General features: G+C 42.2%; 1 protein-coding gene across 6 annotated transcripts in view; it reads left to right on the plus strand.

The window, feature by feature from the left end:
- Positions 1 to 13,380, plus strand: part of LOC106583657 (TOX high mobility group box family member 2) — a 232,898-nt gene that overhangs the window by 163,593 nt on the left and 55,925 nt on the right. For all 6 annotated transcript variants that reach the window (XM_045705771.1, XM_045705769.1, XM_045705770.1 and 3 more), the window contains one exon: positions 1,411 to 1,674. In XM_045705771.1, coding sequence (XP_045561727.1) covers positions 1,411 to 1,674 — 264 coding nt within the window. The remainder of the gene's footprint in view (positions 1 to 1,410; positions 1,675 to 13,380) is intronic.

The following is a 13,380-nucleotide window of genomic DNA, read 5'->3' on the forward strand; positions in this document are numbered from 1 at the left end:
TTTTGTCGTATTTTTCAGTTTATGTCTTTCATTTACTGTAGGGGTTATTTAGCATTATAAACTGGGTGGTTCGTGCCGTGAATGCTGATTGGCTGACAGCCGTGGTATATCAGACCGTATACCATGGGTATGACGAAACATTTATTTTTACTGCTCTAATTACGTTGATAACCAGTTTATAATAGCAATAAGGCACCTCAGGGGTTTGTGGTATATGGCCAATATCCTACGGCTAATGGCTGTATCCAGGCATTCCGCGTTGCGTCAAGCGTAAGAACAGCCCTTAGCCGTGGTACATTGGCCATATACCACACCTCCTCGTGCCTTAATTATAGCCAGTTGAATGCATTAGATTCTTTGATCACTTCAGTAAAAGCTATTGGTGGTGGGTTGACTTTATATGTTCTAGAGGTTTCTTAACATTGTACCCAGTTCCATGCATTTGATTATTGGATCATTTTGGTAAAAGCTATGCAATATACTGGTGGTGGGTTGATATGAAATAATTGTGTCTTACTACAGTACTGACAGTAACTAGCCGTCTACTACCTTTCAGTTATTTTCTTAAACTTTAGTAGAAAAGAGCCCTCTGAGAATCCCTTTTTCCTTGGCTTTGCCTTGTATTTTCTGAAAGGATTCTCTTGAGATAAATGACCACTTCAGTGCAGAGGATGACAGCCTACACAAAGATGATATTGAATTGATTTCTGAAATGTTTCAGAACTGACATTTTTATGTATACGGCAAGAAATGAGTCATAAAAAATGGATTAAAAACCCCTTGAATGGCTGACACAGGAATATTATTTGTGATGATTAACTTGACTCAGTCATTACAGAGGGAGTCAAGTCAGAGTGCCTCAGACAAAATTGCTTTTTCCTTCCCATTGAATTTCCCAGGTATTTATGACATTTTTTTCCCGACTTTAGAATTCAGAATTATATTTTTCCTTATTGCAGCACATAGCACGATGGACCTATTGATAGTACAGCAATACACAGATATGCATACTGTTATTCTGAAAACATGGAAACAAATGATCTGCTGTATTTTATGTACATTTACTGTATTCAGATGTCTGAAAGCTCATGTTACTGTTATGCACTAGAGTCTTTAAACATGAGAAGCATATAGGTAGGGTGTAATTGGGGACTGTGGGTGGAGTGTGGGGTTATAGGGAGGTGTACCCTTTATCATTGTCATAACAACCATCCCTGGGGTGGGGGGTGAGGGGAATCATTTCCTCATTAAATAATTGACTGTTCTCAAAATGACCTCTCCCCCACACCTCAGATGGTCTAAAATCCTACAGTGCTCATGGCTAACCTACCTACGCGCTACATCAATCCTACACTGCTCATGGCAGTACATACAATCTCACATCATCTCCCTCTCTGTTTGTCCTTCCAGAGCTATTCCGGACATGGAGGAGGAGGAGGCGGTGGGAACGGTGTGGGGGACGAGGACTACGAGATCCCCCCCATCACCCCTCCTAACCACGCCGAGCCCTCCCTGCTCCACCTGATGGACCCAGAGTCGGGCTACCTGTGCCACTCCCTAGGGGCCCACCACAACGGCCTGCTCAACCCCTACTCCTACCAGGAGCTGCCCGCCCTCATGATGTCCAATATGCTGGCCCAAGACGGCCACCTGCCCTCCAGCCAAATGCCCTCGGTGAGTCCCACACAAGCGGTTTGCTTTGATACCACACCTGGGTTGAAATACTATTCGAAATAATTTCAGATACTTCATCTGTGCTCGATTTAGTTTGCCTGTTGCAATGGAGCTAGCAGACCAGTTCTAAAAATGCCTGGTCCGCCCACCTGGCAGACCAGACAGCCTTAAGCAAACACTCAAAGTATTGCAAGTAGTCGGTCTGATACTGATTCACCCACTCCATCATTTGGTGGTACCAACGACTGGTGGTCAGAGGGTTGTGTTCCTTGTCGCTTGCCTGAGGAGACTAGTATGCCTAAAATAGTTTTCAGTTTGAAACAGATACAGTTTGAAACAATTGTCTCAAATTGGGCATTTCTGCAAATAGTTTGGATGAGGAGAACATAGATGGTTTGGCTCTAGGGAAAGCATATTCTTTTTTTTGGTCTAGACTGCCTACTCTTCTGCTTTGTAACTTTTTGAATAGTAACATTTTACATTAACAACACAGGCTATGTAAATCATGTCTCTGTTGGTTTCATATGACATGCAATATCAAGAAGAAGGTAAAGTAAGGGGTTGCCCTGTCAGCTCTGACACACAAAGGTTTGTGGGTAAATCCAGCAGTGTCAAACATCCAATATGAATACACTGATTGCTATAATGTATGAATACAGCCTCAGTCAGCCTTTTTACACAAACTGCTTCAGTGTGCCACAAATTGTCATCCTTAGCCATAATTGTATTCATGAGAAAAGGCAGGAAATCGACATTGTTTCCATGTGTCTGGAATGAGATCATTCTCTATAAAACAGTCAAGTGCATCCCAAATGGCACCCTATTCTCTGTAAGGTGCACTACTTTTGACAAGGGCTCATAGGGCTCTGGTTGAAAGTAGCGCACTATGTAGGGAATAGGGTGCATTTTGGGACATATTTAACATCTGCTGTATACACCATCAGCATAATTAAACTGTCTATATAGAGAGTAGAGACACTTTTATGTACCTGGTCAGAGAAACAAAGTGTAATTTTAACTGAGAAAATTAAATCGACATTTTTAAACAGAAACTGTATAGAGACTGAGAGTTCAAGGTATTAAGAAAAAGTGTGACACCAATCAGGCCCTTGAGGACTGGAGTTGCCCACCCCTGGTATAGAGACTGAGAGTTCAAGGTATTAACTTAGGACCAGCATATCTGATTTTATACTTGATCATACTGTATCATCAATTATTGCTTTGGAAATGGCATCCGCACAAAAACAAATATCAGCTTTTCTATTACTATGAAAAGTATTATCCAGACAGTAAATATGGATATTTGATATTTCACAAAATAACTATGGTTTCCTTTGAATTCTGGTGTCTTTTGAGAGTCCAATGTAGCCGTATAGAGGTGTTTTCGTGGCAACACTACACTAAACAGGATGAGACCTTCAAGCATTCAAGAGTTTAAGTGTCTTTGGGTCTTTGAAAAGCGCTATATAATAAAGTATTATTTATCAAGTATTATTATTATTTATTATTATTATTATTCACAGCCATACATGTCTTCCACTTATAGCAATGGCTGCATCTTATTTGATTCTTACAGATCATCCAGTTTGTCAATTTGTCTTTTGTAGAAGCATATACAGAGAGCGCATCCATACATTGTGTACTAGATACCATCATGATTGTATGTCATGTATATGTTTGCAACGAATACATGATACACACAAGATTGTATACGTGGAGATATGTATAAATACTCATGTACACAGTATTTTTTCAAGGGCAAGGAGTGTATTTGAATGTGATTCATCACTATACTCATGTGACTTCACATCTGTATACTATATATTAGTGTTGGTGTATATAGTTGGTTTATATATTGGTGTATATATTAGTGATGGTATATATAGTTGTATATATTGGTGTATATATTAGTGTTGGTGTATATAGTTGGTGTATATATTGGTGTTTATATTACTGATGGTGTATATAGTTGGTTTATATATTGGTGCATATATTAGTGATGGTATATATAGTTGTATATATTGGTGTATATATTGGGGTTTATATTACTGATGGTGTACATAGTTGGTTTATATATTGGTGTATATATTACTGATGGTATATATAGTTGTATATATTGGTGTATATATTACTGTTGGTGTAAATAGTTTATGTATATATTGGTGTATATATTACTGATGGTGTATATAGTTCTATATGTTGGTGTATACATTAGTGTTGGTGTATAGTTGCATATATTGATGTATTTATTAGTGTTCAAATCAGAATCAAATCAAATTTTGTTTGTCACATACATTTGTTTAGCAGATGTTATTGTGGGTGTAGCAAAACGCTTGTGATTCTAGCTCCAACAGGGCAGTAATATCTAACAAGTAATATATAACAATAGACACAATCTAAAGTAAAGGAATAGAATTAAGAGTATATACATTTTTGGACAAGCAATGCCAGAGTGGCATAGATTAAGATACAGTAGAATAGGATAGAATACAGTATATACATATGAGATGTATATGGGGGTGACACTCAAGACCCAAACTGTTACAGACCTATATCCATCCTGCCCTGCCTTTCCAAAGTCTTCGAAAGCCAAGTTAACAAACAGATCACTGACCATTTCGAATCCCACCGTACCTTCTCCTCTGTGTTCAAGGTACTAAGCGATATCATAACCGCCATCGATAAAAGACAGTCGTCTTCATCGACCTGGCCAAGGCTTTCGACTCTGTCAATCACCGTATTCTTATCGGCAGACTCAACAGCCTTGGTTTCTCAAATGACTGCCTCGCCGGGTTTACCAACTACTTCTCAGAGAGAGTTCAGTGTCTCAAATCAGAGGGCCTGTTGTCCGGACCTCTGGCAGTCTCTATGGGGGTACCACAGGGTTAAATTCTCGGGCCGACTCTTTTCGCTGTATATATCAATGATGTCACTCTTGCCACCATTCTGTATACATCTGGCCCTTCTTTGGACACTGTGTTAACAAACCTCCAAACTAGCTTCAAAGCCACACAACACTCCTTCCGTGGCCTTCAACTGCTCTTAAACGCTTGTAAAACTAAATGCATGCTCTTCAACCGATCACTGCCTGCACCCACCCGCCCAACTAGCATCACTACTCTGGACGGTTCTGACTTAGAATATGTGGACAGCTACAAATACCTAGGTGTCTGGCTAGACTGTAAACTCTCCTTCCAGACTCATATTAAGCATCTCCAATCCAAAATTAAATCTAGAATCGGCTTCCTATTTCGCAACAAAGCCTCCTTCACTCACGCTGCCAAACATACCCACGTAAAACTGACTATCCTACCGATCCTCGACTTCGGCGATATCATTTACAAAATAGCCTCCAACACTCTGCTCAGCAAACTGGATGCAATCTATCACAGTGCCATCCATTTTGTCACCAATGCCCCATATACCACCCACCACTGCGACCTGTTTGCTCTCGTCGGCTGGCCCTCGCTACATATTCATTGCCAGACCCACTGGCTCCAGGTCATCTATAAGTCTTTGCTAGGTAAAGCTCCGCCTTATCTCAGCTCACTGGTCACCATAACAACACCCACCTGTAGCACACACTCCAGCAGGTATATCTCACTGGTCATCCCCAAAGCCAACACCGCCTTTCCTTCCAGTTCTCTGCTGCCAATGACTGGAACGAATTGCAAAAATCGCTGAAGTTGGAGACCTATATCTCCCTCACTAACTTTAAGCATCAGCTATCTGAGCAGCTTACCGATCGCTGCAGCTGTACACAGCCCATCTGTAAATAACCCATCCAACTACCTACCACATCCCCATATTGTTTTTGTTTACTTTTTTTGCTCTTTTGCACACCAGTATTTCTACTTGCACATCATCATCTGCACATCTATCCCTCCAGCGTTAATTTGCTAAATTGTGATTACTTCGCTACTATGGCCTTTTTATTGCCTTACCTCCTTACTCCATTTGAACACACTGTATATAGATTGTTCTGTTGTTATTGACTGTACTTTTGTTTATCCCATGTGTAACTCTGTGTTGATGTTATCTTGGCCAGGTCGCAGTTGTAAATGAGAACTTGTTCTCAACTGGCCTACCTGGTTAAATAAAGGTGAAATATATATATATATATATATTTAAATGAGTAATGCAAAATATGTAAACATTATTAATATCAAGTTTCAGGTATGACCCAGATGCAGACAGTGTTGAAGAGTCAAATGTTTATTACTAAAACAGGGGCAGGCAAATGACAGGCAAATGACAGGTCAAAGGCAGGCAGGGGTCAATAATCCAGAGAGGGTGCAAAGGATCCAGAACAGCAGGCAGTCTCAGGGTCAGGGCAGGCTGGGGTCAATAAGCCAGTAAGGTGGGGTAAGGTACAGAACGGCAAGCAGGCTCAGGGTCAGGGCAGGCTGGGGTCAATAAGCCAGTAAGGTGGGGTAAGGTACAGAACAGCAGGCAGTCTCAGGGTCAGGGCAGGCAGGGGTCAATAAGCCAGTAAGGTGGGGTAAGGTACAGAACGGCAGGCAGGCTCAGGTTCAGGGCAGGCATAACGGTCAAAACCGGGAAGGACTAGAAAACAGGAGCAAGAAACAGGCATGAACAAAATGAACTGGCAACAGACAAACAGAGAACACAGGTATAAAGACACAGGGGATAATGGGGATGATTGGCAACACCTGGAGGGGGGTAGAGACAAGCATAAAGACATGTGAAACAGATCAGGGTGTGACAATTAAAGTGACTAGTGTTCCAATTATTAAAGAGGCCAGTGATTTCAAGTCTATGTATATAGGGCAGCAGCCTCGAATGTGCTAGTAATGGCTCTTTAACAGTCTGATGGCCTTGAGGTAGAATCTGTTTTTCAGTCGCTCGGCCCCAGCTTTGATGCACCTGTACTGACCTCGCCATCTGGATAATAGCGGGGTAAATAGGCAGTGGCTCGGGTGGTTGCTGTCCTTTTGGCCTTCCTGTGACATTGGGTGCTGTAGGTGTCCTGGAGGGCAGGTAGTTTTCCATGGTGATACATTGGGCAGACTGCACCACCCTCTGGAGAGCCCTGCGGTTGCGGGTGGTGCAGTTTCCGTACCAGACGGTGATACAGCCCGACAGGATGCTCTCAATTGTACATCTGTAAAAGTTTGTGAGGGTTTTAGGTGCCAAGCCAAATTTCTTCAGCCTCCCTAAGGTTGAAGAGGCGCTGTTGCGCCTTCTTCACCACACTGTCTGTGTGGGTGTACCATTTCAGTTTGTCAGTGATGTGTACACCGAGGAACTTGAAGCTTTCCACCTTCTCCACTGCGGTCCCGTCGATGTGGATAGGGGCGTGTTCCCTCTGCAGTTTCCTGAAGTCCACGATCAGCTCCTTTGTTTTGTTGACATTGGGTGAGAGGTTATTTTCCTGGCACCATACTCCCAGGGCCCTCACCTCCTCCCTTTAGGCTGTCTCGTCATTGTTGGTAATCAGGCTTACTACTGTTGGTATATATAGTTGGTGTATATATTGGCATACAGTGGAGGAAAAAAGTATTTGATCCCATGCTGATTTTGTACGTTTGCCCACTGACAAAGAAAGGATCAGTCTATAATTTTAATGGTAGGTTTATTTGAACAGTGAGAGACAAAATAACAACCAAAATATCCAGAAAAACGCATGTTATAAATGTTATAAATTGATTTGCATTTTAATGAGGGAAATAAGTATTTGACCCCCTCTCAATCAGAAAGATTTCTGGCTCCCAGGTGTCTTTTATACAGGTAACGAGCTGAGATGAGGAGAACACTCTTAAAGGGAGTGCTCCTAACCGCAGCTTGTTACCTGTAAAAAAGACACCTGTCCACAGAAGCAATGAATCAATCAGATTCCAAACTCTCCACCATGGCCAAGACCAAAGAGCTCTCCAAGGATGTCAGGGACAAGATTGTAGACCTACACAAGGCTGGAATGGGCTACAAGACCATCGCCAAGCAGCTTGGTGAGAAGGTGACGACATTTGGTGCGATTATTCGCAAATGGAAGAAACACAAAAGAACTGTCAATCTCCTTCGGCCTGGGGCTCCATGCAAGATCTCACCTCGTGGAGTTGCAATAATCATGAGAACGGTGAGGAATCAGCCCAGAACTACACGGGAGGATCTTGTCAATGATCTCAAGGCAGCTGGGACCATAGTCACCAAGAAAACAATTGGTAACACACTACGCCGTGAAGGACTGAAATCCTGCAGCGCCTGCAAGGTCCCCCTGCTCAAGAATACATATACATGCCCGTCTGAAGTCTGCCAATGAACATCTGAATGACTCAGAGGACAACTGGTGAAAGTGTTGTGGTCAGATGAGACCAAAATGGAGCTCTTTGACATCAACTCAACTCGCCGTGTTGGAGGAGGAGGAATGCTGCCTATGACCCCAAGAACACCATCTCCACCGTCAAACATGGAGGTGGAAACATTATGCTTTGGGGGTGTTTTTCTGCTAAGGGGACAGGACAACTTCACCGCATCAAAGGGACGATGGACGGGGCCATGTACCGTCAAATCTTGGGTGAGAACCTCCTTCCCCCAGCCAGGGCATTGAAAATGGGTCGTGGATGGGTATTCCAGCATGACAATGACCCAAAACACACGGCCAAGGCAACAAAGGAGTGGCTCAAGAAGAAGCACATTAAGGTCCTGGAGTGGCCTAGCCAGTCTCCTGACCTTAGTCCCATAGGACAATTGTGGGGGGAGCTGAAGGTTCGAGTTGCCAAACGTCAGCCTCGAAACCTTAATGACTTGGAGAAGATCTGCAAAGAGGAGTGGGACAAAATCCCTCCTGAGATGTGTGCAAACCTGGTGGCCAACTACAAGAAACGTCTGACCTCTGTGATTGCCAACAAGGGTTTTGCCACCAAGTACTAAGTCATGTTTTGCAGAGGGGTCAAATACTTATTTCCCTCATTAAAATGCAAATCATTTTATAACATTTTTTACATGCGTTTTTCTGGATTTTTTTGTTGTTATTCTGTCTCTCACTGTTCAAATTAACCTACTATTACAATTATAGACTGATCATTTCTTTGTAAGTGGGCAAACGTACAAAATCAGCAGGGGATCAAATACTTTTTTCCCCCACTGTATATATCAGAGTTGTTGTATCGGTGTGTATGTTGTTGTATATATTGGTGTATTGCTGTATTGCTGTATACAGTACCAATCAAAAGTTTGGAAACACCTACTCATTCCACGTTTTTTCTTTATTTTTACTATTTTCTACATTGTAGAATAATAGTGAAGACATCAAGAGTATGAAATAACACATATGGAATCATGTTACCAAAAAAGTGTTAAAGAAGTCAAAATATATTTTATATTTGAGATTCTTAAAAGTAGCCACCCTTTGCCCTGATGATAGCTTTGCACACTTTTAGCATCCTCTCAACCAGCTTCATGAGGTAGTCTCCTGGAATGCATTTCAATTAACAGGTGTGCCTTCTTAATGCGTTTGAGCTAAACAGTTGTTTTGTGACAAGGTAGAGGTGCTATACAGAAGATAGCCCTATTTGGTAAAAGACCAAGTCCATATTATAGCAAGAACAGCTCAAATAAGCAAAGAGAAACGAGAGTCCATCAATACTTTAAGACATGAAGGTCAGACAATGCGGAACATTTCAAGAACTTTGAAAGTTTCTTCAAGTCCAGTCGCAAAAACCATCAAGGGCTATGATGAAACTGGCTCTCGTGAGGACTGCCAGAGGAAAGGAAGACCTAGAGTTACGTCTGATGCAGAGGATAGGTTCATTAGAGTTAACTACACCTCAGATTGCAGCCCAAATAAATGCTTCAAGGAGTTCAAGTAACAGATACATCTTAACATCAACTGTTCAGAGGAGACTGCGTGAATCAGGCCTTCATAGTCGAAATGCTGCAAAGAAACCACTACTAAAGGACACCAATAAGAAGAAGAGACTTGCTTGGGCCAAGAAACATAAGCAATGGACATTAGACCGGTGGAAATCTATCCTTTGGTCTGATGAGTCCAAATTTGAGATTGTTGGTTCCAACCGCAGTCTTTGTAAGAGGCAGAGTAGGTGAACGGATAATCTCCGCATGTGTGGTTCCCACCGTGAAGCATGGAGGAGGAGGAGGTGTGATAGTGTGGGGGTGCTTTGCTGGTGACAGTGTCTGTGATTTATTTAGAATTCAAGACACACGTAGGCCGTCATTGTAAATAAGAATTTGTTCTTAACTGACTTCCCTAGTTAAATAAAGGTTAAATAAAAATTGAAAAAATTAAAACAGCATGGCTACCACAGCATTCTGCAACGATATGCCATCCCATCTGGTTTGCGCTTAGTGGGACTATCATTTGATTTTCAACAGGACAATGACCAAACACACCTCAAAGCTGTGTAAGGGCTATTTGACCAAGAAGAAGAGTGATGGAGTGCTGCATCAGATGACCTGGCCTCCACAATCACCCGACCTCAACCAAATTGGTTTGGAATGAGTTGTTTATTTTTATTTTTTTATTTCACCTTTATTTAACCAGGTAGGCTAGTTGAGAACAAGTTCTCATTAGCAACTGCGACCTGGCCAAGATAAAGCATAGCAATTTGACACATACAACAACACAGAGTTACACATGGAATAAACAAAACATACAGTCAATAATACAGTAGAACAAAAGAAAACAAGAAGTCTATATACAGTGAGTGCAAATGAGGTAAGATAAGGGAGTTAAGGCAATAAATAGGCCATGGTGGCGAAGTAATTACAATATAGCAATTAAAACACTGGAATGAAGGAAAAGCACCCAACAAGTGCTCAGCATATGTGGGAACTCCTTCAAGAATGTTGGAAAAGAATTCCAGGTGAAGCTGGTTGAGAGAATGCCAAGAGTGTGCAAAGCTGTCATCAAGGCAAAGGGTGGCTACTTTGAAGAATCTAAAATCTAAAATATATTTTGTTAAACACTTTTTTGGTTACTACATTATTCCATGTGTGTTATTTCATAGTTTTGATGTCTTCAATCTTATTCTACATTGTAGAAAAGAGTAAAGATAAAGAAAAACCCTTGAATGAGTAGGTGTGTCTAAGCTTTTGACTGGTACTCTATGTGTTTGTATCATGTTGTGTTGGAACACCGCTCAAGGTGTTGTTGTGGCCTCTTTTTCTACTGTATATATTTGTATCATGTTGTGTTGGAACATGGCTCAATGTGTAGTTGTGGCCTCTTCTTCTACTTCTTCCTCTCCATAAACAATATCTCTGCTCTTGAAATGGATCTAGTACATCTGGAGGTCAGGTCTTACATTCAGTCTTGAGCACATTGAAAAAAAATCCATTAGGTTTCATCTTACCCGCATCAGCCATTCTATTGTGGCGCTGCAGTGAGATCTGTTTTCATCAGAAAGATTCAATACGTGAGCTGGACAATGAAAAGAGTGCAATGGGGATGGATGGAGCGAGAATGAGAGAGAGGGAAGGGGGAGAGAGAGCGAGAGAGGGAGAGAGAGAAAGAGAGAGAGAGAGAGAGAGAGAGAGAGAGAGAGAGAGAGAGAGAGAGAGAGAGAGAGAGAGAGAGAGAGAGAGAGGTATATTGCTGAAAGGGAAAGTAGCTATCATTCTAAATGGACATTTATCTTCAATTTTCAACACATTTGTTAAGGACTTGAGTGTTAGATGTTTAAGAAATGATGCAGTTCAGGAAAAGAGGTTCACATATTTGGTCCTTACATAAATACTGAAAGACTTATGGGTTACAAACCAAGCCAAACTAGCAGAACACAGAAGTAATAAGTAGTTCAAAGGCAGAACATAACTTGGGTGTATAGGACAATACTTTGCATATACTGTAGCTTAGTATGTTATATTATATTAATATGTTATATGTATTATCTTAACTCCCAGTGTTAAACGTTTCAAGCCCAGCTGCCTTGTGTGATATATGGCATTTAGTGCGGAGGACCAGTGGATGGTGCTGGTGTGAATTAGCATGTATTAGCTGAAAGCTAATGGTATTGTTAGCTAGTGATGAACCTGCAAGTAAGCATTTCGTTGCACTGTGTTCTCCATGTATATCATGTGTATATGACAAATAAACAAACTTGAACTTGAAAACCTAATAAGCTAAAAGCTAATAATATTGGACACATTCATTTATCAACTAAAGCTGATAGCCTCTTCTTTGTGAACACTCCCAAACTGCCCTGTGTGCTAAATGCTAATGATAAATGCTAGCTGTGGGTGCATACCTACTGTACAGCTTTACATCATCCCTATACACCCACACCTCTTCTCCACAAATGTATTTATTATGATTTGTGCTTCTTTTCAAAACTCTGCTCAGCCTCTTGCCATAACACACTAAAAAACACGTGTCTATCGGCAAGTCACAAACACAGAGTGCTGAGAGACAATAAAATGCTCCCTCTCATCTGCATAGGTAAAGTACTAACTATGCTGTTGTTGTTCTTCCCCCAACAATTAGGCCTGAAACACATCCTTGACTGTACTTCCCTGATTTCGTTGAGAGGCATTTTAATTCATAAGGGCCTAAACTGATGGTTGTTGTGTTGCAGTCCCAAGCCCGTCCTGGACGAACTCGATATCTTTTAGAGAGCCTTTTCTCTGATGCACTTGGCAAGCCCTCCACTCTCTCTGTCAATGTTCTAACTGTCATAGCATCTTCCACAAGTTCCAAAACACATTAGATATTTAATATCCACGCTCAGGTTGCACTGAATTTATCAATACAGCTTAGGGAGATACCCATCGGCCGGTGGTGGAGAGTTTCTGGACTAGGATTACATACTGGGTCCCACAGTTGTTTATTCTGCCCTGTCTTCATTGGCTTGTGCATTTGCTGCGGAGGTGCCCTTTATGTGTTAACGACCAGAGTGCAAGTTGTATTCCAGTTTATTAGTCCTGCTACTGGTCTGTACTACCTGGCCAGTCTACTACTGGTCTGTGCTACCTGGCCAGTCTACTAGTGGTCTGTGTTACCTGGCCAGTCTACTAGTGGTCTGTGTTACCTGGCCAGTCTACTACTGGTCTGTGTTACCTGGCCAGTCTACTACTGGTATGTGTTACCTGGCCAGTCTACTACTGGTCTGTGCTACCTGGCCAGTATACTACTGGTCTGTGCTACCTGGCCAGTCTACTACTGGTCTGTGTTACCTGGCCAGTCTACTACTGGTCTGTGTTACGTGGCCAGTCTACTACTGGTCTGTGCTACCTGGCCAGTCTACTACTGGTCTGTGTTACCTGGCCAGTCTACTACTGGTCTGTGTTACGTGGCCAGTCTACTACTGGTCTGTGCTACCTGGCCAGTCTACTACTGGTCTGTGTTACCTGGCCAGTCTACTACTGGTCTGTACTACCTGGCCAGTCTCCTACTGCTCTGTACTACCTGGCCAGTTTACTACTGGTCTGTGTTACCTGGCCAGTCTACTACTGGTCTGTGTTATGTGGCCAGTCTATTACTGGTCTGTGTTACGTGGCCAGTCTACTACTGGTCTGTGTTATGTGGCCAGTCTACTACTGGTCTGTGCTACCTGGCCAGTCTACTACTGGTCTGTGTTACCTGGCCAGTCTACTACTGGTCTGTGTTACGTGGCCAGTCTACTACTGGTCTGTGCTACCTGGCCAGTCTACTACTGGTCTGTGCTACCTGGCCAGTCTACTACTGGTCTGTGTTACGTGGCCAGTCTACTACTGGTCTGTGCTACCTGG

This window comes from Salmo salar, chromosome ssa22 (assembly GCF_905237065.1).
Source record: "Salmo salar chromosome ssa22, Ssal_v3.1, whole genome shotgun sequence".
Taxonomy (NCBI): domain Eukaryota; kingdom Metazoa; phylum Chordata; class Actinopteri; order Salmoniformes; family Salmonidae; genus Salmo; species Salmo salar.